General features: G+C 39.6%; 1 protein-coding gene across 6 annotated transcripts in view; it reads left to right on the top strand.

Annotated features, from left to right (window-relative positions):
- Positions 1-25,403, top strand: part of ZWILCH (zwilch kinetochore protein) — a 38,132-nt gene that overhangs the window by 10,905 nt on the left and 1,824 nt on the right. For 2 of the 6 annotated variants that reach the window (XM_082737098.1, XM_082737095.1), the window contains exons 5-17: positions 1,577-1,776; positions 2,907-2,977; positions 3,325-3,480; positions 8,969-9,062; positions 9,554-9,603; positions 10,238-10,343; positions 10,860-10,939; positions 13,582-13,738; positions 14,687-14,715; positions 16,846-16,982; positions 18,132-18,227; positions 19,676-19,788; positions 23,761-23,875. In XM_082737098.1, coding sequence (XP_082593224.1) covers positions 1,577-1,776; positions 2,907-2,977; positions 3,325-3,480; positions 8,969-9,062; positions 9,554-9,603; positions 10,238-10,343; positions 10,860-10,939; positions 13,582-13,738; positions 14,687-14,715; positions 16,846-16,982; positions 18,132-18,227; positions 19,676-19,788; positions 23,761-23,849 — 1,378 coding nt within the window. In that variant the 3' untranslated portion in view covers positions 23,850-23,875. Of the gene's footprint in view, positions 1-1,576; positions 1,777-2,906; positions 2,978-3,324; positions 3,481-4,879; positions 4,952-8,968; positions 9,063-9,553; positions 9,604-10,237; positions 10,344-10,859; positions 10,940-13,581; positions 13,739-14,686; positions 14,716-16,845; positions 16,983-18,131; positions 18,228-19,675; positions 19,789-23,760; positions 23,883-25,403 lie in introns of all 6 variants that reach the window. The other 4 variants (XM_082737093.1, XM_082737094.1, XM_082737096.1 and 1 more) reach the window with 4 other exon arrangements.

The following is a 25,403-nucleotide window of genomic DNA, read 5'->3' as shown; positions in this document are numbered from 1 at the left end:
TGAGAACAAGTATATTCTCTTATGTAACCACAGAATAATGATCAAAATCTGGAAGTTTAACAGTTAACAGTACTTTTATCTCATTCACAGACTATTCAGTTTTCCTTAAGTGTTCCAGTGCCTAATGACCTCATGCATCTTTTCATGTACTTACTGGCTCCTTTTTTTTCCTTGCTCCAGCTTTATTGAGGTATAATTAATGTATCATACCTATTTCTTCTGCTTCACCTCACAGCCTACTTTAACTCCTACTGAATCTCTACCCTACCCTATTGGACTCCCTGCTTCTAGATAGCTACATTCTCATCACTTTCTGGTGTGTGCCTGGTGTGCCCTTCTCCCACTTCATCACTGGGTGAAATATTTATGTAGTTTGCCGCTTAATTTCCAGATTTTTGTTTCTGGGATACTAGGGTATTGGAATTTATAATTAGAAACATATTTGGTCTTTGTCCAATGTTCCTGGCACAGAGTTCCTAAAACCCTTAGAGTTTCTTAAGGGAGGAGAAAGAGGAAGATGTCTTCTGTTACGTTAGTGAGGTAGCTTTGGGGGGCACCTGGGTGGCTCTGTCAGTTGAACAGTCGGCTCTTATTTTCTGCTCAGGTCATAATCTCAGGTCCTGGGATCCAGCCCTGCATCAGGCTCCCTGCTCAGCAGGGACTCTGCTTAAGGATTCTTTCTCTCTCTTCCTCTCCCTTTGCCCACCCCCCTGCCCTCCTGCTAACATGCTTTCTCTCTGTCTAAAATAAATAAATCTTTAAAAAAAAAAATGAGGTGGCTTTTGGAAAGCCCCTAGGTGACTTGGGGGTTGGGGGGGTGGGATTGCCAGGGTACCAACCCTGTGATTAGAGGGTTAGAACATTCAGCCAAACCCCTACCTCCAGGAAGGGGAGAAGGCCTAGAGGTTGAGTTCAGTCCCTGATGGCTGGTAGTTAATCATTTCATGCCTATGTGACTAGGGCTTCATAGGAAACCAAAAGGAGAGTGTTTAGAGAACCTCTGCGTTGGTGAACAGGTGGAGATTTGGGGAAAGTGGCTCACTAAGAGAGGGCATGGGCGCTCCACACCCTTTCCCCATACCTTGTTCCATGCATCTCTTCATCTGGCTGTTCCTGAGTTATATCCTTTCATAATAAACCAGTGATCTAGTAAGTAAAGTGTTTTTCTGAGTTCTTTAAGTCGCCCTAGAAAATTAATTGAACCCAAGGAGGACTATAGCTGGTCAGTCAGAAGCACAGGTGACAACCTGGACCTGCATTTGTCATCGGAAGGTGGGTGGCGGGGGGAGGGGGGGCGTCTTATAGGACTGAGACCTTAACCTGTGGCATCTGATGCTTTCTCTGGGTAGATGATGTCAGAATTGAGTTGAATTGTAGGGCACCCAGCTGGTGTCAGAGAACTACTTGGTATGAGGAAAAAGCCCACACATTAGAGGTGGGGACAGAATCTTATTGGTGACTGAAAGTAGGATCAGTGTCAGAATCATAGGTGCCCTTCATCATATCTTTGGAAATTAAAACTTGGTTGATGGACAGTTTCTACTTACAGTTTGTTCTTCCTACTCTTGTTTTTAAGGCAGTTAATCGGACTTTACACCATGGCTCACAATCCTAATATGACCCACCTGAAGATTAATCAGCCGGTTACTCCCCTTCCTCCCCTGTGGGTAAGGTGCGACAGTTCAGATCCTGAAGGGACCTGTTGGCTTGGAGCTGAGCTCCTCACCACAAATCACAGCATTACAGGAATTGTCTTATATACAGTCAGTTGTAAAGGTGAGAGCTCACTCATCTTACTTTTGTGGGGGTGTATATTTATTTATTGGTATTGTTACTGTGTTGTGGTTTTTACTGAAAACATTGTGAAGAAAGAAGTGGAACTTGTCAGCCACCAGGAACCTACTCTGATGTGTGACTTATGGCATATAGGAAGTGTTCCCGACACAGAGCTCCAAAAATCTGAACAGGAGTTTATGGCTTTGTTAGTTTTATTTGGGTTTCATTTGGTTTATATTGTGTATTTTTGGAAATTTTCATCAGAGGATTAAAAAAATGGAATATAACCATATAATTCCTATCTCATAGTAGATGTTTAATTATATTTTTGGTAGTAGCATTCTTACTAAACCCTGACATCAGATTTGTTTCCTGTGTGCAGTAAACCAAATCTCTAATGAGCCACTGGGTTTGAAGCAGAGAATGTTTTATTATCAGAAAGGCAGCCCGTAGAGAGGACAGGGAATATTCCCAAATCTGTCTTCCTGACTGAGCAAGTTTATGATCCTAGGGGGAGATTGCATTGTATACATATTGATGAAAAGGGCAGGGGAAGCTTGTGGCTGTTCATGTGGAAAGATGGAGCCTGTGCATTGGGCAAACATAGGTAACATCTATATCACTTGGGGGTGGAGACTAACACCAGAACAAGGCATGATTCTGTCTCTGACACAGGAAGTTATCTTAGGACAAGGAGCAGGAGCTGTGGGCATCCCTGAGCCCCTGGAAACTGGATGACAGGGTGTGGGCTCATTATCTCGGGTAAGGGATGCAGAACCTTGCATGCTCGTTGACCTCGAGTCCAGGTTCCGCACAGGCAGCTAGTGGATTTGTTAGTGGGGTCCGAAAAGACGCAATTACTGATGAGAGAGAAACAGGTCTCTGAAAAACCAGCTTTAAATTTTCTGCTGTGTTTCAACCTTATTAACCCTGCGGGGCATGGTTCCAGTATTGACCTTTGTTCCACTTTCCTTCCTTTGTCACCAATTCATCTGGATTTAAAACTTAATTTCGCAATGACTAGTGTGAATTTGCGCTGCCCTCAGAATTTGAGGGGTTGTCATTTTCCAACTCTAACAATATAATTTTGAATTGTACCTTTAAAGTTGTTTTTCTTTTATGTCTTATAGCTGATAAAAATTATTGTGTAAATCTTGAAGACCTGAAAAGTTCACATAAGAAAAGACATCATTTATCTACTGTAAGTATTTTTTTCTTCTGTGACATTAGTTTCTTCAAATTGTTATGGACCTGTTAGCCTAGTTTAGTAGGTTTTTTCACTCATAATATGACTAGTTTTGTTTCTTTTTTTTTTTTTTTAAGTATCGAAATGTTTGTGTTTATTTTTACTTAAGTTAATGACTAAAAATAGGTGCTGCCTTTGCCTTGTAACCACCTTTTGTGATGAAAAAGAATTGTCTTACTTTTCCATTTGGGAGAAAAGTGTGGCACTTTTTCTTCTGCTGGGAAAAGAACCAAGGTAGTTTTGATAACGGGCCTCTGGCTGTGTCAAAGTGTAGCTAATGGTGGCTGGTGTGCTCTTTTCAGGTAACAGCCAGGGGCTTCGCCCAGTATGAGCTCTTTAAGTCTACAGCCTTGGATGACACACTTGCTGCGTCACAAACTACAATCACTTTGGATATTTCCTGGAGTCCCGTTGATGAGATTCTTCAAATCCCTCCTCTTTCTTCAACTGCAACTTTGGTAGGAGTGAACGTATTTTGTTTTGAGTTTATTCAGTGTGGATTGACTTTTAACTAGCTTGTTGCTGGTGCCGCATACTTCCAGCCCCAGCCCTGCCTGCTGGATGGTTCTGAGAGGCCCAGCTTACTCCTGAAGTCTCACAGGGGCAGCCAGTGGAGGTTTGGCTGGGTGACCTCGTCTGTCAGTTGCCCATGGTGGCAATTATGTAACTTAAGAATTTTCTAGTGATTAATAAAGTCTCTCTCTTTTTTAAAAAAAAGATTTTATTTATTTATTTGACAGAGAGATCACAAGTAGGCAGAGAGGGAGGCAGGCAGAGAGAGAGGAGGAAGCAGGCTCCCTGCTAAGCAGAGAGCCTGATTTGGGACTCCATCTTAGGACCCTGAGATTGTGACCTGGGCCAAAGGCAGCAGCTTACACTTAACCCACTGAGCTACCCAGGCACCCCAATAAAGTCTCTTGAGTTGGGACCCAAGTGAAGTAATCAAAGTGACTTATCTCTGCTATTCTTAAAAGATTGTAGATATTGGCAACACATCCAGAACCATTATACTATTAAGGCTTTTCATTTTATATTTACTTTTCTAGGAATCTGTCTGAAGTTAATCAGAATTGGTAGCGAAAATATATGTGCAAAGATATTCCACACTGTGATAATGACTGTGTTTCTAAAATACTAACAACAAACCCGAATGTTCAATAGGGAAGTGTTTAACGTAGATTTTCCTGATGAAATATTATACATTCTTTACATATCATGATTTAAAGTGTCTTTAATGATAATAAAAATGCTTATTGTTAGGCAAACAAAAGGAAAATATACAAAATTGCAATATAGTAGAATCTCAAATATGTTTTTGAAAACTCTGTACACAGAAGCCTGATAGTGTTAATTGTGGTTCCCCCCCACACTTCTTTTAAGGTTTTAGAAAGTTCACTTTAGAAAGTGACCTCTGGCTAAGACAGCACAGCATTGGTTTAGCTAGAAGGAGTCTATTGAACATATTTACTAGGGGTGGTTATTTTGGGTATGTGGTAATGCTGAGTTTGTCATTGGGTCTTAGGATGTATTTATTTTCATTTCTCTCTCTTTCTTTTGGAAATTCAGTGGGAAAGGGCAGGAGAGGGTATGAGGAGAGCAGTCGTTCGACATAGGCACAATCATGGTATAGAGAGAGGGGCTGGTGGCATGAGTTTAGGTTACTGTCTTGGGATGGATGGGATCTATGGTGTCTCTGGGGAAGATGTTCTAAATGCAGCATTACCTTACTTATTCAGTTCATTAGTGCTTTACGAAATATATTTTTTAATGTGTGGGGAGCTTGAAATGCAAGTAACTGTGACCATTATGCAGAGAAGATAGGATTACTAGTGAAAACTGACTTTGGGAACTTTTTAGAATATTAAAGTGGAATCGGGAGAGCCCAGAGGTCCTTTGAATCATCTTCAGAGAGAACTGAAATTTCTCCTTGTGAGTATCCTTTTGGAATTTGTGACTTGTATTAAATCTTGTGTTTTCATAAGAATATTTGCTAATGTCATTGTTAATTAGTTTTTCAAAATTCTGTTCCAATTGTTGTGTATTCAGTAGATACTCTTGGCAATTTGGATGATATGATTTTACTGCATGGTAGTTGTCCTTACAATCACAGGGAGCATTAGTTAAGAGCTACACTTCTTCCGCCTTTTTACTGGAGTGTTCAGTTTTTATTCAGATAGTAGGTTCCCCTCTTTACTTGGGTCGGCTGCCAGTTTATCCCAAATGCATGTATAATCTGCTTATTAATAACTGGGAATTTGACTCATGCTAAAGACTAGCATATGTTTCAAGAATTTTATGTCTCAGTGAGTTTTACTCTACTCTACAAATTGAATCTCAAGGGGTGCCTCATTTTAATGCAGTAGAAATTCAAAATGTCCTTGCCTGGGATAAAGAGCGGTTTACATTTAGTCATTTGCCCTACTTACTTTTTTTTTTTTTTAACAGCTTTGAGATAAATTACATCCCATAAAATTCACTTGTTTCAAGTACATAATTCAGTGGGTTTTCATATACTTACAGAGTTGTATAACTGTGGTCACATATAATTTCAGAGCATTTTCTTCAAAAGAAACCCCATACCCATTAGCAGTCACCTCCCAAGCCCCCCAGCCCTGCAGCTGCTGGTCTGCTTTTATAGTATTTTGTTCCATTTCATCAGTGAATAGCAGTTCATCACATAGCTCTAGCATATCTCGTTCATCCACTCGTCGGCTGATGGGTGTTTCTGTTGTTTCTACTTTTTGACTATTACAAATAATGCTGCCGTGAAGAGTCTTGTATAAGTTTTGTGGGACATACATTTTCACATCTTTTGGGTGGTGTTCCTGGGGCAGTGTGATAACTGTGTTTCTAAGCTTTGGAGGAGCTGCCGAACTATAACTGTTTTCCAAAGTGGCTATAGATTTTACATTCCTACCAGCAGTGTGTGTTCCAGTTTCTCCATATCCTTGCCAACACTTGGTATTATCTTTTTATTATGATTATTATTAATTTTTATTACCATCCTAGTGGGGATGAGGTGGTATTTGATGGTTTTGACTTGCATTTTCTGGATGGCTTACCGACTTGGAGCTTCTTTTCATGTTCTTATTAGCTCCAACTTATTTCTTTCTTTAATCTCTTGCCCTGCTTCTGCTCCCACTGATCCCCTAACCCTGGCCTGCTTATTGTACCTGATCCTGTCATGCTCTCCCATTGTGGTCAGTGTGTCTTGCTCTGCCCGGGGGTATCCCTCTCGCACCCTGAGCTCTCTGTGATGTCCTATTCTAGGGTGATTGCACTGGTCCCCCAGAGTGGCTTATGCTGCCTGTGTTTTGTGTTGTGAAAGCTCACTCCTCACACCTCTTGTCAGAGTGTTTATCAAACACAGTGATATGTTTGCTTCTCTGTCTGTCCTTCTAGACCTGAGAGCCAGGTACTCTGTGCCTGTAGCAGCTAGCACAGTACCAAGTATTTCTAATACTTTTACGTCCAATTATTATTTCCCTGTTTGTATAAAACCTGGTATTTTTTTCTCACCTTTCTTTCTGGAAAACTCCTCTTTTAGGACCCTTCCTGTGGACTTCCATCACACTTTTATCCTCATGTTTCTGCCCTTCTCTCTTCGAACCCTGTCATTCACTGATTTGTCTAATGCCTTTATGAGGGAACTCCAGACTCTTCTTCTTTAAGCTGATACCATTCTCCTTCCTTCCCACTTCCACCGAATCATTTCCCAGTTGAGTAGAAGGCTGTTGCCTCAAACAATATTTCCAAAATGAAATTTGAGATTTTCTCCAGGCGAGATCCCCTCAGAGAAACCCCCCTCTACCACCATGTCTGTGTGTGGTTCCACTATTCCTTCAGTTTCCCAGGCTAGAAACCCTTCTACTTTAGGTTAGTAGGAACAATTGCTACCACCACACTAACATGGAAGGATTTTTTTCTTTCTGTGCCCTGGTTCTTGGTCACACCACTTAGAAGAATGAAGAGGTAGACAGAGTGGTGGGTGGCAAAGCAAAGTTTATGGTACAAAGCTCCCAAAAAGGGAGGGGACCTGAGTTTCTCGGTCAAGGGATTTTTATGGGCTTGTTAGCAGGCTTTTATTCTGACTAACCCTCCCTACGCCTGTCATAGGTTCTGGTTATTGTCCCTATCTGTCACACGGGAAAGAGTGGAGGGCTCCTTCCAAGGTAGTGTAAAATCCTTTTAAAAGTGTTTTCCTCTTAAGGCAGGGCCCCTTGTCCCTGCCCCTATCTACTTTCCAACTATCCCTTCATCAGAACTGCCACAACTAGAAGCTGCCACTCTGTGCCAGGGATGTGGTGCTGGAGGTTTCGGTTATTTTGCTGGAAGCATCAGCAGTTGCTATGTGGAAGACCTGATTCAAATACACGTCTGTCATTCAAACTCATGCCTGTCTGTCTGACTTGAAAGTCCATGTTTTGTTAAAACCTCCCTTGTAAATTCACAGAATCTTAGATGTGCCCATGGCCACAATCTCTCCCAAGGTCAGTCCCCTGTATTTTTGTAAATACCTAGGATTTTTTTAATTTTTTCCACATCTCCCTTCCTTTCTCCCTCCCTCTCTCTCTAATAAACTGTTCTTTTTTTCCTTTGAGCTTTTTCTCACTGCCCATTTAGTTAAAGCCCTTATCCCTTGCCTCCTGGAATACTGTAATGGTCATTTATTGTTTCTCAACAGGGACACTATGGGCATTTTAGGCATAACCATTCTTTGTGCTTTGGGACCATTGTACACATTGCAAGATGTTTAACATCCTTGGCCCCTACCAGACTAAATACTCAAAGTGCCCTTGTACTCCCTGTCATTGTGACACCAAAAACTATCTGCACATTTTTCCAAAGACACCCCCCCCACCAAGGGGTAGAAATTGATATCACTTCTGTTGAGAAACATTGTACTTTCTCTTTTCCTTAGAATCCATCCAGGGTATTTCTAACACAAATTCTTTTTTTTTTTTTTTTAAGATTTTATTTATTTATTTGACAGGCAGAGATCACAAGTAGGCAGAGAGGCAGGCAGAGAGAGAGAGAGGGGAGAAAGCAGGCTCCCCGCCAAGCAGAGAGCCCGATGTGGGGCTCGATCCCAGGACCCTGAGATCATGACCTGAGCCGAAGGCAGAGGCTTTAACCCACTGAGCCACCCAGGCGCCCCTAACACAAATTCTTAAGTCCTTGATATGCCATGTTCCTGCCTAAACATCAACAGCTACTGTCTTTCATATGAAATTAACAAAACAAAACAAAACAAAACAAGAGGTTTTAAGATCTGTCTGGGCCTTCATTTCTCACTGTTCCCATAGGTGTTTTCTCCACCACGGCTGGACCTCGCCCCACCCTCCTTCTCTGCAGCTCCTGCTTCCCACATTTGAGTACTGCTGATGCTTCACATTGTTCCCCTGGCTGTTCCAGTCTCCCTTTCCTTTGGTATAGATATTAAATGTATAGACATATACATTTAAATTATTTTTATATAAACTTCCATTTGGTTTCACGTTTTTTGCTCCCTGATTATTGCACCTGGATTATTGGTCCTTTTTAACCAAAATTGCAAGTATCTTCAGGGCAGGCTCATTAGTCTGGAATCCTCGGTAGCACTGATGCACATGGCATCACCCTTAGAACACCGTCTTCGGTACCAGACTGCCAGGTGTGTGTCTTGGCACGTCAGTAATGTGTGACCTTGAGCAAGTTACTTTACCTCCCTTGGCCTCAGTGAAATGGGAATGATGGTAATATCTGCCTGATAGGGTTTTTGTGAGGATTAAATACCATACTACATATAAAACACTTAGAACTGTTGCTGGCATGTGGTTCATGAATGTTCAAGAAATGTTATAATGACTAATATTAGTATTAAATATATTCCTACTGATGAAGGTTTTTTTTTCCCTAAGAAAATATTGTATTTCTTTTTTTTTCTTTTTTTTAAATCTCCTTTAGGTTTTGGCTGATGGTTTGCGGACTGGTGTAACTGAATGGCCTGAGCCTCTGGAAGTAAAATCTGCTGTTGAACTTGTGCAGGAATTTCTGAATGGTCTTTGTTTTTCTAACTCACCCTGTGTATATTGTTGATTTTTCTTTGTTGAGAATTTATACTTTTCTAAATTTAAAAATAAGATGTCTTTCTAGGGTTGGTATTCTTTTTGGTTGGGAAATTTATAAAGCTATGAGGTCTCTCATGGTCAGAGGGACAGATTTGTTCTGAATTACTAATGGTAGAGGTCTAGGTAATTTTTAAGAATAGTACTGAATTTAAATTTTATATACAACAGCTGTATTTAAGACTATAGGAAAAGAGGGATGGAACAGAAACCTTTGAGCACCTACCACGGGCCCAATGTAGTGTGTCAGTGACTTTCACTGTATCTCAGTTCATAACTGCCAGTAGAGAGTCAAGTAATTTGCTAAAATCCCTGGTATACTTCTACTGTCCTCATTTACCATTTGAAAACGGGATTAGGACAAAAATTATTTAGAAAGCAGGAAAATAAAATCTAGAGTTAACAAGCTTTTGCTACTTTCTAGACTTAAATAAGCTGGATGGATTTACTGATTCTACAAAAAAAGACACAGAGGTAAGTGACTCTTACCAGTTAGAAATGTGCACTGAAATAGCTTTTAAAATTTGGTCACACTGCTGTCCTTCATGTCGTATTATTTCAAGTGGATCTGGGATAGCTAAGGCAGCATTTTGAGGGTAGTTTTTTGTTGGTCTTTAATGTCAGCACTAGTGATTGTTTTACTTAAGAACTAAGAAATGCATTTGAAGAGAACTAATGTGTATGTATTATTAATTGATCAACTGCAAAAAAGCAGAAATGACTATGTCAATATGCTATAAGATGGTATTATCATACTAATAAGTTGTGAGATGGTTTGTTAATATGCTTTTCCTGGTATCATTAAATTCATCTAAATAGGTTGTCATTTGATGAAACAGGAAAATGGAAACAAATGTCAATTCATTATTTTTGCATCAAAAAAGTCTAATGCTTGCTTTTAGGCATCACACTTGTACAACAATTTTAGGGGTCCCATTTTTCACTGTCACTTGATCTGTATCTTGTCATGAATGAATGAAGTGTAGAAAATTCATTCCCATCTGTGGATCCCCAATTTTCTCAGGGCAGCATTTGAAAGCCCACTGGCTTTAAATTATTCCTTTTCTTGTTTGATAAACTGAGTCACTCTCTGACATTGCTATTTCAGACGGTGAAGCATGACAGCGCTGCGGTTGACCGCTCCATTGAGTGTCTCTTCACAGTACGGGGGGATCTGGATTTTGCCGAGCAGCTGTGGTTCAAAATGAGTGGTAGTATGTGTCTGTCATGATTGTGAAATAAAATGTTTCCTGCATTTGTTAGGTTTACTTTTAAGTCTTTGAAGATCATATAGGACTAGTGTACTACTAGTCTATGGAAGGCTGGTTCCTGTTTTATCAAATTCACTCCTAATAATGTATTGGCACATTCTACTCAAGAATTGTATTAAGAGAAGGCAATTCATAGAGTCTATTCTTTTCTCCTGCCTTGAGTATAAGATACAGGTGGCTTTTATGTTACATTTCAAAACCTCCACCTTAGTGACATTATAATTATTAGAAAAAGGGAAAGATATTCCTTAATATTGCACTGTGTTACCTTGTGACAGTGAGCTTACTCTCTTACTTTAGAAATGTGTTTAATCTTTCTTTTTGCCTTTATTTTCTTTCCCCTTCCCCCACCTATAAAATACAGATACTTGTCTTCTATTTGTTTTTCCTTAAGATTGATGATATATTTGATCTGCAGCAGTACCATGAAAGTAATGTTGCACTGACTTGTTTTCCAAGGTGTGATTTCGTATCAAGATTTGGTGAAGTGCTTCACGTTGATCATCCAGAGTCTACAACGTGGTGATATACAGCCGTGGGTAGGTTTAGTAGTGTGTGTTAGAACACTTTTTCAGCAGCATAGCCTGAAGCTTAAGGCATAGGCTTGGGAACAGACTGCCTGAATTTGAATCCAGCCCTGTTGCTTTCTTAGCTATGTAAACTTGAGTGGGTTTCTTTACGTACCTATGCCCCAACCTATGCCTCATCTGTACAGTAGGGATAGGAAAAGTACCTGTTGTTTTAGGGCTAAAAATTTTGTTTTTTGTTGAATAGACCCTTTAAATATGATATAGTGTCCTTCCTCATCTCTTATTAGAGTCTTTGGTTTAAAATCTAATTTATCTGATATAAGGATTGCCACTCCAGCTTTTTTTTTTATGTCCATTAGTGTGGTAAATGGTTTTCCACTCCCTCACTTTAAATCTGGAGGTGTCTTTGGGTCTAAAATGAGTCTCTTGCAGATAGCATATCGATGGGTCTTTTTTTTTTTAATCCAATCTGATGCCCTCTATCTTTTGACTGGGACTTTTACATACATTCAGGGTAACTATTGAAAGATATGACTTTAGTGCCAATGTATTGTCTGTAAGGTGACTGTTCCTGTATATTGTCTCTGTTCCTTTCTGGTCTGTGTTACTTTTAGGCTCTCTCTTTGCTTAGAGGACCCCTTTCAGTATTTCTTATAGGCTGGTTTGGTGATTACAGATTTTTTCAGTTTTTGTTTGTCCTGGAAAAAAAAATTCATTTTAAGATTTTATTTATTTATTTGAGAGAGAGAGAGCACAAGCACAGGGGAATGGCAGAGAGAGGGGGAGAAGTAGGCTCCCTGCCAAGCAGGGAGCCCATTGTGGGGCTCATTCCCAGGACCCTGAGATCATGACCTGAGTTGAAGGCAGACACTTAACCCATTGAGCCACCTGTGCCCCATTAGTGCTAAATAATTTAATTCATGTAATGCAACTAGCACCCAGCTCATAATTAGGTGTTCATTATGTGTAAGATACTAGTACTATCGTTGTTGCTATGAATGACCATTCTCATATACTACTGATGAGAGCACAAATTGAGATGTTCTTTATGAAGCAACTGTGGATAATGCATTGAGATCCACCCTAAGCTCATACATAGGAACATATCAAGATTTTATGTATTGGAATAGTCACCACAGCCTCATTTATAGTAGCATAAAGTTATAAATGACCTAAATTCCCCATTAAAGGACTAAGTAAATAATGATATGGCCACATAATGGTATATGTGATGGTTGCTAAAATGATGCCGGCAGATGATGTGGAAAAATACTTACAATCTGCAGTAAAAAGAAAGGACTATACATTATTGCATAAAGAAAGTAACTTTTGGAGAGAAAAATGTGGTAATAAATATACCAAAATGTTATAGCAGTTGCCTCTAGTGCTAGGGTTACAAATGAATTTTTCCAACTGCATTCTACATTTCTATACTTTATGGATTTTCCACAATGAACTTGTGCTTTTACAATCAAGAAAAAGCTAAGTTAAGAAAAACCAGAAACCAAAAGATTCCTCATTTCATAGGAATTCTATGAACTAGGGTAGCTGCCAGTTCATAACTGTAAAACTTAGAAACTTCTGTGGGTGAGTGCTAAGATCCACTGCACAGCGAAGGTCTACGAGTGCTGCCCCTCACTGGGCGATGGCGACTGTAGACAGTATGACCTCTGCTGTAGAGGTTTTCTCACGTGACTTCTGTGTTTGTGAGATGTTTGCAAGTATATCCCTGCCATGTGAAATGAGTGCAAACAGCACAGAAATCATTTTTACTGAAACAAGGGAAATGCCAGAGACTATGATGGAGATTAGAGAAAATAGATGTCAGTGAGAAAATGTCCAGTATTTCAGGTATCTTTAAAACGAAATGTTGGGGCACCTGGGTGGCTTAGACAGTTAAACGTCTGCCTTCAGCTCAGGTCGTGACCCCAGGGTCCTGGGATCGAGTCCCACATCGGGCTCCCTGCTCACTGGAGAGCCTGCTTCTTCTCTCTCTCTCTCTCGTTGACAAATAAAATATTTAAAAAAAAACAAACACACACACACAAAACCTTTAAAACGAAGTGTTTAGTATTTGGTACCTGCTTTACCTCTGTTCGTTCACAGCTTTTGATTTGCAGATGATCTAGTTAGTGTGTTAATATTGTAGCCGAGGAGCTCCTTCTGACACGGAGACCAACGAGGGAGGAAGTTGTCCTGAAGTAGCAGGTGTTCTGTGCAGAGGAAGATGTTCAGTGTTGGGAAGGATGCCCAGGAGCACTTAATCAGCTAGGAGAAAAGAAGTCCTAGTTACAAAGCGTCAGAGGACCAACCCTGTCTTCTTGGTGGAATTGTATCTGGGGGTGATCAGTTGAACCTCTTCATAGTTGCTTTGGGCTAAAGCAAATCATATAGGAATGACCCTTCAGGAACAGACATGTTTATAACTTAGGGCTTTTTATTCAAACAGTTTATGGTATCAAGAGATGGAAAATCCTTATCATTTTCAGCTTGTAGCTAATGCAGTTTGCTTCTCTTTTGTTTATTGGATTTGTTTGTTTTTACTTGTGTTTATATATATATAAACACATATATAAAATATATATATATATATATATATATATATATATATATTTTTTTTTTTTTTTTTTTTTTTTTTTTTTAATTTCTAGCTCCACAGCGGGAGTAACAGTTTACTAAGTAAGCTTATCCATCAGTCTTATCATGGAACCATGGACTCAGTTGCTCTCAGTGGGACTGTTCCAGTCAAGATGCTTTTGGAAATTGGTCTGGATAAACTAAAGAAAGATTATATCAGTTTTTTCATAGGTGAGTCCCTTTCCCAGCTTTTAAAAAATTAAAAAGTACTTCACAGTCTTCAGCCAGAGTCATTCTCAGATGTTCTCTTTCTACTTGGCCCTGTCATTTATAGCCCTGGCTTTCACTCTGGTTCACTGTGAAATCAGCACTTCTGTTTTCTGGCACTTAATTTCCTTCTTGATAAAGATACTTGATTAAGGGCACGTGGGTGGCTCAGTTGGTTAAGCAACTGCCTTTGGCTCAGGTCATGATCCTGGAATCCAGGCTCCTTGCTCGGCAGGGAATCTGCTTTCCCACTGACCTCTCTCCTCTCATGTTTTCTCTCTCTCATGCTCTCTCTCTCTCTTTCAAATAAATAAATAAAAACTTAAAAAAAAAAGATACTTGATTAAATAGCACTCTAGTTTTTGTTTGCTTGTGTTTTCAATTCAAACATTTTGAGATCCTAGAAGGTTGGTGTAGTAAATAAAAAAATCTTTTTGTGGGATGCTGTTTTAATACCCAGCACTTGGTTGTTTTTATTAGAGGCAAGCTGTGATGGTTCTAGAATAGGGTTAGTATATATTTATGGTGTAACATGCCATAAAATTTGGCTATTTCTGAGGAACTATTTAACTTGAGCATCCCTTTTATATATGAACTCTGAAAAATTTTACTTAGGGGGTGCCTGTGTGGCTCAGTGGGTTAAGCCACTGCCTTCGGCTCAGGTCATAATCTCAGGGTCCTGGGATCGAGCCCCACATTGGGCTCCCTGCTCAGCGGGAAGCCTGCTTCCTCCTCTCTCTCTGCCTGCCTCTCTGCCTACTTGTGGTGTCTCTCTCTCTCTCTCTCTGTGTCAAATAAATAAATAAATAAATGAAATCTTGAAATTTTTTTTTTTTTTTTTTACTCAGGTTCCTTAGCAGCTAATAGACAATATCTGAAGCTTATTTTCATTTATGTGTTTTTTCTTACTAGGTCAGGAACTTGCATCCTTGAATCACTTGGTGAGTTTTTTTTTTTTTATTCTAAAGTTGGTTTTTCTTTTATTCGTTTTACCTATAGATACTAAATACCTATTCTGTGCCAGCTTCTGTCTTAGGACCTAGGAAACAGATAAGTATAAAAGTAAATAATTAACAGATAAAGTACTCTTTATTTTCATGAATACCCCCTAGCAATTTCATTTGCCTGTTTTTATTTTATTTTATTTTATTTTTTTAAGATTTTATTTATTTATTTGACAGAGAGAAATTACAAGTACACTGAGAGGCAGGCAGAGAGAGAGAGAGAGAGAAGGAAGCAGGCTCCCTGCTGAGCAGAGAGCCCGATGCGGGACTCGATCCCAGGACCCTGAGATCATGACCTGAGCCGAAGGCAGCGGCTTAACCCACTGAGCCACCCAGGCGCCCCCTGTTTTTATTTTAATATGGTTTGACTCCAGACTTTTGACACAATAGTCCTTAAACTTGGAGAATCTTCTTTAAGACTTACTGAATTATTAATTCCTGGGCCCTAGTGACTCCATAGACCTGGGGCTCAAGAATATGTCTTTTTAAACAAGTCCTCTCTTATTTCAAATGATTCTGATGCTTTTTCCTTACTGTATTTGTTTTCTATTACTGCATAACAAATTCTAGTAGTCCCCACCTACCTAAGGGGGACTACCATGGATAGTACTAAATACTATGTATACTGTGTCATTTCCTATACACACTCACCTATCCTAAAGTTTAGGCACAATCAGAGATTAACAGCAATGACTAAAAATAGAACAATTATAATAATATAATGTAATAAAAGTTATGTGGTGTGGTCTCTGTCTTTCTCAAAGTATGTTACTGCACTCACCCATCTTGTGATGTGGGATGATAAAATGCTGATGAGATTGAGTGAGGTGAATGATGTAGGTGTTATGACCTAGTGTTAGACCACTATTGACCTTTCAGGAGGACTGAAACCGTGGAAAGTGAAAACTTGGATAAGGGGGGTACTCCTGGAGTACAAACTGAGAAGTGTAAATGAACACAGCTATATTAGATCACAGTTTCCCGGGGTTGGACACTGGGCACATTTTAGCTGGATCTTCTGCTTGGAGTTTCACAAAGCTGAAATCAAGGTGTCAGCCATCTCCTTGACTAGGGAAAAATATTCTTCTAAATTTTCTCATTTGTTGTTGGCAGAATTCATTTCCTTGTGGTCTGATAACGAAGGTTCCCATTTTTTTGCTAGCTGTTGACCCAGAGCCAGTCTCAGGTCTTAGAGGTTGTTCATGCGTCCTTGCCATGTGGCCTTCTCCACAACATGGTGGGCAGTTTGTTTCTTCAGAGCCAACAGGAGAGCATCTCTAATGCGTCACCTTCTCTTAAAAGGCTCACCTGATTAGGTAGATCATAGTGATGACCAGGTAATAATCTCCCTTTAGATTAATTCAAAGTCAGTCATTTAGTAACCTTATCATGGATGTAACATCCCATCATATTCACAAGTTCTGGCCTCACTGTAGGGGAAGGGATTATATAAGATATGTACTTCAGGCAGTGGGAATCTTGGGGGCCGTCATAGACTTCCACTTTCCATATTTACCATGGAGTGTACTCCCTTAGGATCTTTTCTCAAAAATAGGATGAGGTCTGAGCATTTGATGATGCTTGACATATATTGCCAAGTTTTTTTTTTTTTTTAAACTGGTTGTACCAGTTTGCCAATACTAGATGAGTGGAAGCTTATCAACACACTTGATTAATCTCTTGGTACTGTTACCTATTTTTAGAGGTGGACAGTTCTGTACACCTGGCAAAGGTATTGAAGTTAAGAATTATCTTGTGGATTTGCGAGTCACTCCAACTGGAGAGTTTGGAGGGTGGTATTAGTTACCCACTCAGGCCTCTGTGGTAAGGCAGTTCTTGGATTTGATTTGACCAGAGAACGTAATGGTTTGTTGGGAACATTCTCAGTAACGACTTCACTTATGGTTTAGTCTAAAGAATAATATTGAAAGGTGGCACATTCTCTGGCTGCCTCCAGTTTTTTTCCCTAAATCAAGCATAGTTAAGGTTTAGCAAGCATAGCAATCTTTGTAAAGATTGTTCTCATTCTTTAACTTCTTATTTTGCTTGTACTGTTTTTTATTCCAGGAATATTTCATTACTCCATCAGTAGATATACAGGAACAGGTGTATCGTGTTCAAAAACTCCACCATATTCTAGAAATATTAGTCAGTTGCATGCTTTTCATTAAGCCCCAACATGAGCTCCTCTTTGCTTTAACACAGTAAGTATTGCTCTCTTGGTCCTGTCACATACACATGAATTCTCTTGTGAAACAGCTGGAGCCAAAATGTGTGCAGTTTTTATTATCAGTTCGGCTAGACTCTGTACAGCCTGTCTCCACAGCAGAATGGTTCTGGTCCCAGTTGGAGGAAGGGAAAGGCTCTGGATTCAGAAGGACTCGGGTTCAACACTTGGCCTAGCACTTTCTGCCTTCCTGGGGAAGTTTCCTCTTGTTGCATCTTGTTTTCTCATCTAGAAACAGGAACCAATAACCTTATGTGTTTGTTGTTGGGGTTAAATGATGGCATGTGTATAAGAACCCAGCACCTAATAGGTGCTTCATGACTACTTCCTTCTCTTTTCTTTCTGTCCTTAATACATTGCGGCCAAACTAAGCATTGCTAGATCTCCATACGGTACTTGAGTGGAACCAACTGTTATTACCAGACCTCTGTCAATAGCACTGCTGTAATTTTAGAGATTCCACTGATGAGTTTGACTATAAACAGCTTGGAATGATCCTCTTACGTGGGTTGCTGGCGTCTTATGTGTATTTGAAGCCTCAGATTGGAAATGAGTGAACCATCTGGTGGAAGGGCTGGCTTTTTCCCTGGGCCTTTCCCAAAATCAGAATTTGTCTCAGTTGTACAGGGAAAAGTTTGAAATTGTTGTTGTTTACAGACTCTAAAAGATTTATTGTCATTAAAGATGAAGAGTGTAAATGAGTTAACCCTTTAATTCTCTAGAGTTTGAAAACCATGGAGGCTATCATTGTCTTTCTTTTGCTTCTTTTTGCTTTTCTTTCTCTGATACCTTTCTTCCCCTCTCATGCCTTTACTTTGGCTCAACTTGAATATATTTTACATTGTGAGAAATATGTCTTCTTTTGATTTAAAAATTTTTTAAAAAATTGAATGAGATTTGCTTTCAGAATCAAAAACAACCCAACTTTTGTGTAAGGGGGAGGAGGCATTTTTTGTTTACTTTTGTGGCCCTGAAATTATTTTTTTGTTATTGTTTTGGTTAGTGGTCCTAGATGAAATGTTTCCCTTAAGAGCTTTAGATTATCAGAAAGGCTTTATCTCCAGGGGGCACTTTTTTCCCCCAAAAGATGTCCTTTTTTAGGTTTGTTTTTGTTTGTTTGTTTTAGGTCCTGCATAAAATATTACAAACAAAATCCTCTTGATGAACAACACATTTTTCAGCTACCAGTCAGACCAACTGCTGTAAAAAGCTTATATCAAAGGTCAGCAATTTAATAATTAAATTATACTTTAAGGTGGGGGGTGGTGTGGGTGGCCGTCTGCCTTCTGCTCAGGTTGTGATCTCGTGGTCCTGGGATCAAGCCCTGTGTCTGGCTCCCCACTCAGTGTGGAGTTTGCTTCTTTCTTTCCCTCTTCTTCTGCCCACCCCCCCCACTTGTGCAAGCTCACTCTCTTGCTCTCTCTCTCAAATAAATAAATAAACTCTTTAAAAAAAAAAAGTTACACTCTAAGCCTGGCTATAATTCTTGGTCAATTTCTGTGTCCTTTCCCTGGGGAATCTTACAACTAAGAGCTGCTTTACCTCCAAAACCTTAATCCTTTCTCTCCTGCTTTTTGACTATCATCTGAAAGGAGTTCCCCCTCTTTCTTCTCCCAGTCCTTTCTTTTGTCTTTTCTCTTCCTTCCTGTGGGCCTCTAGTCTTCATTTTTCTCTCAATCTGTAATTCCTTCACAGTATAGGGCAGAAAATGTAGCCAGAAGGGAAATGACAGATTGGGAAGGAAGTGATCAGGGTATTGATGACAAAGTCAAGGGTATGGCTGTGGGAGTGAGAGGATTTGGGATTGGGGAGGTATGGGGACCGTGACACTATAAAGTTACAGACTGGCCATCCACATAGACTCTGAGGTTGCCTCCAATGATGGTCTCCCGAGCTCTTCCCTCTGCATGCAGTGTACTTAAAATTTCTCTTCTACTGAAGTCATTCTGATTATACCCTTCCTTGGTTTGGTTCCTTCTCAGCCAAACTCGGTCATTCCTTGAAACTGCTCTGACAGAGGTCTCCAGAGGCCTCCTAATTGCCAAATCCAGTGGACAATTTTCCAATGAAAGAGTGTGTTTTAGCTCCTTTTGTCATTAGCTGGCCCACCAATTCTTTTCTCCTTATAAGTAAGCACTTACAAGGCTGTTTGGCATTTAAAACTATTCCTTTCTTGGACCTATCCCTTCACTTCACTTCTGTGACATAGCTTTTGTCTTAATTTTAATTCTCTCTGGCCCACCTCCAAGACTGAGAGTAGATCTCTTTTCATGTTCCTCCTCTGCCTGCTTCTCATATGGGTTTTCACCAGAACTCCACCTTCTGCCTCTTTTTCTTATTTTCCATCTTCCCTGGTTGATTGTATTCATACTTAAGGCCTTGCTTCCTCTGTGCTAATGATGATTCATAACTCATGTCTCTGTCTCCTGAGCTTCGAGTCATGTTTCTAGATGCCTGTTAGATGTGAATGCCCAACATCAATGTCCTGTAGGTAATTCTTACTCAAAACCCATAATTTAGAATTGTGGCCTACCCGTTTCTTCTTCCTCCGTGCCTCTGACATCCAGGATTTCACTCATGAGTGGGGAGGGAGGGAGGGAGGGAAGGAAGGAGGGAGGAAATAACTAACTGGGCTTTTTATCCCCCTTTGATGTTTTCTTCTTTCCTTAGTGAGAAGCCACAGAAATGGAAAGTGGAAATAAGTGGTGGTCAGAAGAAGGTGAAAACAGTTTGGCAGCTGAGTGACAGCATACCGGTAGACCATCTGAGTTTCCACAAACCTGGTAAAGATGGTTTGTCATCTGTTCAGATAAATTGTTCTAATAGAAGTGAAAGCGAATCTTTACTGGCATAGTATGATAGCTCTTACGCTGTTTTAAATAATTTTCCTGAACTCTAAGTGTATAACGTATTTATTCTGGAAAAAAAACCCTGGAAGAGGTATCCTGCATAGAGGAACCTTTATTAAAAGAGGTTGAGCAGGGACGCCTGGGTGGCTCAGTTGGTTAAGCAGCTGCCTTCGGCTCAGGTCATGATCCCAGCGTCCTGGGATCGAGTCCCACATCGGGCTCCTTGCTCGACAGGGAGCCTGCTTCTCCCTCTGACTCTGCCTTCCACTCTGTCTGCCTGTGCTCTCTCTCACTCTCTCTCTCTCTTACAAATAAATAAATAAAATCTTAAAAAAAAAAGAGGTTGAGCAGTAGGGATACAGGGCGTAAAAGTAGATTATGAGGTTGAAATGCCAGCTCATTCTTCTTTGCACTCTTTCATGATGGTATTTCTGCCCTAATCTCTTCTCTGGGGAGGCTGGAAGAGGGTTGCTATTTCTAATGTTCTATCAAAGATGGTCCACATCAGTCAGAGAATGTGTGTGAGCCCCTGGTATGATATGCTGGCTCCAAGTATTTTTACTTCGGCAAGTACCCGTAAAACTGTTATCTTCATGTGTGTGGATTGCATGGTGCTGTCCTCTCATTTTGTACATCTTAAATGGCTGTATTTCAGATATTGCAGTGATTGTCCAAAATCAAATCTGATAGTTGGTTCTTTTTAAAAAGATTTTATTTATTTATTCGAGAAAGAGGCAGTGAGAGAGCATGAGAAAGGAGAAGGTCAGAGGGAGAAGCAGACTCCCTGAGGAGCTGGGAGCCCAATGCAGGCCTCTGTCCTGGGACTCCGGGATCATGACCTGAGCCGAAGGCAGTTGCCCAACCAACTGAGCCACCCGGGTGCCCCAAATCTGATAATTTTAAGACAGAATCTGAAAAGATTTCGAAAAGCTTATAGTCAACCACTGCTGGTTGTTGAACTGCAGAACTATACAAATAGTTCGTTTTAAAGATTAATACTTTGCAAAATTATTTCCAGAAAATGTTTGTTTTTCTCCCTGAAATATGTTTTGATTCAAGCATAATGGAAACTTCTCTCAGCTAGAATGGAAACTTCTCAATTCGTATGGCTGAATGGTAAAAGTCCTAAAGAAACGGAAAAATTTTCCTAAGAACCATCAGCTAAAGTCCTGCTGTCTTTTCAAAGTGTAATATGAAACCTGGAAGGTATAAAGCTTGAAAATCAACCATAGAAAACTAAAAAAAATAGAAAACATGCCAGCTCATGTTCAGAAAAGGGACAAAATTGCCTAGTATATAAAGAACTTCTAAATCAGTAAGAAAAATATATTAATAACTCAGAAAAATGGTCAGGTAACTTGAACAGTTTAGCAAAGAGGATATTCAAATGTCATCTTCAAGATAAAAGGTGCTCAGCCCCACCTATAGTAAGAGAAATGCACATTTACATTCCAAGGACACCATCTTTTACCTGTCAGATTAGCAAAGATCAAAGAGTTTGGTGTCACAGTACGGTCTGGATGTGAGCCAGGTGGCGGCCTCACACATTGCCAGTTGAAGTGTAAGGTTGCACCGCTCCTGTGGAGAGCGATATCCACCAAAATTTAAAATACATTTTGTAGGGGCATCTGGGTGGCTCAGTGGGTTAAAGCCTCTGCCTTCGGCTCAGGTCATGATCCCTGGGTCCTGGGATTGAGCCCCACATTGGGCTCTCTGCTCAGCGGGGAGCCTGCTTCCTCTTCTCTCTCTGCCTGCCCCTTTGCCTGCTTGTGATCTCTGTCTGTCAAATAAATAAATAAAATCTTTAAAAATAAATAAAAATAAAATAAAATACATTTTGTTTTATTAGTAGGGATTTTTTCCTTACATAAAACCAGACACGTGGGAAAAGACCTATGAACAAGTGCGATACTGTTTACATTAGCAAAAGCCTGGAAAAAATACGGAGAATGGGGCATAAGAGAAGATCTGGAAGGAGACAATGAAATTTTAAGCTGGAGGTGTGGCTTCTTGGGAGCAGTGATTGTTCTCAGCTTTGGGTGAAGATTAAAATCATTTAGGGAGCTTTTAGTGTCTTAATAACAAGGCCAAGTAAATCAGAATCTCTGGAACTATGGGACACCTGGGTGGCTCAGTTGGTTAAGCAGCTGCCTTCGGCTCAGGTCATGATCCCAGCATCCTGGGATCGAGTCCCACATTGGGCTCCTTGTTCCGCAGGGAGCCTGCTTCTCCCTCTGACTCTGCCTACCATTCTGTCTGCCTGTGCTCGCTCTTGCTCGCTCTCTGACAAATAAATAAATAAAAATCTAAAAAAAAAACCAGAATCTCTGGAGCTAGTACCTGAACATCAATGATTTTTAACGTTGTCCAGGGGATTCTTTTGGGCAACTAGTTTGAGAACCACCAATTTAAGCATTTTGTTTCTCTACATATGTTGTTTCAGGTTGGTTTGTTTTTGAAAAAGACCTCTTTTTTATGATAAAAAATAAAGTTTTAAAGCTGTGAACATATGTGAAACATTTTTGGAAAATGCTGTTTTAATATCACATAAAAATCTAACCTGTTTATGAGGAAATTCATATAAGATTAAACACCTTTTTTCAATGATGCTGAATAAGTGAAATAGATTGAACATATCTTCTAGAGTCTTTGATGCAGATTACTTCAAAAAAGAGTGAAAATTACCTTGGTTAGAGTTAAAATAATTCATTGATTCATTATGCCAATGACTCTGCCTATGAAAATAAGGAATTAAAAAAAATTAAGAATTCTTTTTTTTTTTAATGTTTTATTTATTTTATTTGACAGAGATTACAAGTAGGCAGAGAGGCAGGCAGAGAGAAAGAGAGAGAGGAGGAAGCAGGCTCCCTGCCCAGCAGAGAGCCCGATGCGGGACTCGATCCCAGGACCCTGAGATCATGACCTGAGCCAAAGGCAGCAGCCTAACCCACTGAGCCACCCAGGCGCCCCCCAAAAAATTAAGAATTCTTATGAAATCGTATATTTCTGTGCTTGGAAAAGCACTCATTACTCCATTTTGGCTATAACTTTATATTATGTTCTTGGTGTTTATCTAGAAATTTATTCAGTCACCTCCAGCCCAAAGCAAGACCCACTGGTGAAAGGAGGCCCTCATTTGTAAGCATCATGGGCTATGGAAAGACCCAGTTTTAAATATTAAAGCCCAGCCATGATTTATTTTTGCCAAACATAGGCATTTCAGAGGTTAGACTTTCTGCCGCATTGGACTGAAGACTTAGGTCACCTACTAGCCTTTCAAGATATCTAATGTGATACTGTTTAGTAAAAGATTGAGATCAAAAACAGGAAGACTTGAGAAGCGATGTCATGGGGAAGAGAATAATGATTTGGAGCGAACAGAGGAGAACAGTATCTGGGAGAGTGCTGCTTGCCCGGGCCTCTCCGCAAATGATTATTGAGAATAGTGAGAAATGTGGAAACCAAAATGTTGACCCACAAGAATGGGGCCATAATCTCATCTAAATCTTAATTGTACCACTTATTTTTTAAAATACTACCGTCTTCAGATGAAAAAATGCATACGTGTCTGGCCTTAAGACCAGAAATCCCAAGTAGAAATTGTTTTCTGAAACATGTGTTAAGATTGGAAAAAGAGTTTAACCACAGTGGATGAGGCAGAAAGATGAAGCAGTACATTCCCAAATCAAAATACAGGATTAAAAAAATATCTGCCTTGTATTTCCTTCAATTACGTTTTCAGTGCATCTCAAAGGGTTTGAATCATCCCTGCTGGTTTTTGTCTCATAAATTCAAAGTAGAAGACACATGTCATTCAGATTACTTCTTGATTATTGTAACATTGAGCAGTAGAAAGTAGAAAGGCCAGCAGGCTGGTAAACAGTTCTGATTTCTGTCTGGTTACAGATGTTTCTGAATTGACATTGAACAGTAGCCTGGAAGAAAGGATGTCCTTTACTAACCTGGTTACCTGCAGCCAGGTGCATTTCAAATGAAGTCTGCTGAAGGAGTCCTCTGTAAGGTACTATGTCTGCTTTGTGTTCCCCCCCAAATACTTTGTAATGTATAAGTAGCTTATGTTTCAGTTTTTTTTAATAACAGAAATGTTGATTTAGTCCATTTGGAATATGGATTATTTTTCAGTAATCCTGCAAGAGGCTTACCAGATGTTATTGAGCAACGCAAGTCTGTAATTTCCTTTCTGCTTTCTGTAGTCAACTGAATAGGTCAGGTTAATCCTAAAACCAGAGAAATAAAAACAATTTTTTTGAGTAGTAATATCTTTGCATTTTAAATCTGTATATGTGGTAGAGAGTTTGATTTCAAAAATGATAGGAGAGAAAAACCCTGAACGAGCCTGTCAGTTTGACATTGAAAGCCAAGTTCTGTTAAAAATAATTTTACCCAGCACTCCCCTATTTTATGGCAGCATTATCGACTATAGCCAAAGCATGGAAAGAGCTCAAGTGTCCATCGACTGATGAATGGTTAAAGAAGATATGATATCTATATATAATAGATCATTACTCAGCTATCAAAAACAATGAATTCTTGGCATTTGCAATGACGTGGATGGAGCTAGATTATGTTATGCTAAGTGAAATCCATCAGTCAGAGAAAGACAAGTGCCATATGATTTTACTCCTACGTGGAATTTAAGAACAAAAACGGATGAGCATATGGGATGGGGGAAAATAGAGAGAGGGAAGCAAACCAGGAGAGACTCTTAACATTAGAGAACAAACTGAGATTGATGGAGGGAGTTGGCGTCGGGAGTGGGCTAGATGGGTGATGGGCATTAAGTAGGACACTTGTTTTGTTGAGCACAGGGTGTTATATGTAAGTGATGAGTCACCAGATTTTACCCCTGAAACCAATATTGCACTGTGTTAATTAAGTAGAACTTAAATAAAATTTTCAAAAGAACAAAACAGTTTTACCCCAGCCCGATTGTAGCACTAAAGCCCCAGATGTAAATACCATTTTTTAAAATGTTTGAGACAGTATTAACCAAGAGAATGAATGCGATAGCATTTTCTACTGTCTTACTGTTTTTGTGTTTTAGAAACAGTAGAATCAGGTAATGAATAAAATGCTTAATATCATTCTTTCTTAAGCCATGTTTGAACCCCAAATAAATAGATGTTATTTAACTTCTGCATTTTAGCATAATTAAAGAATAAAATGGATGTTTATTTAAAAACCCTGAATATATAATTACAGAAAAGAGATTAAATATATTTCTTTGAGATATTTCACTGAGGTTAATTGAGTTTAGCGTAAGAAAATTTATCTCAGGAAAGTATATGTGTTCACTTACTTGGTACCCACCTAATGCATTTTCCTAGTTGCTCGATAGAATTTAGAACCTGAAGGGATTGTTATCTGTAGATGAATGACTGTGTCCATTGTGTGTAGGACAGTGCGAGGTTGACAGTTATTTTCACATTAAAGTAATGTTTCTGGAGAGATTTTTATTTTTATTTATTTTTTTAAAGATTTATTCATTTGCAAGAGAGCATGAGCAGGGCAAGGGGCAGAGGAAGAGG

Source organism: Mustela nivalis (assembly GCF_964662115.1).
Source record: "Mustela nivalis genome assembly, chromosome: 6".
NCBI classification, from domain to species: domain Eukaryota; kingdom Metazoa; phylum Chordata; class Mammalia; order Carnivora; family Mustelidae; genus Mustela; species Mustela nivalis.
Note: the sequence above shows the minus strand (reverse complement) of the source record. Positions and strands in the feature narration are given on the sequence as shown.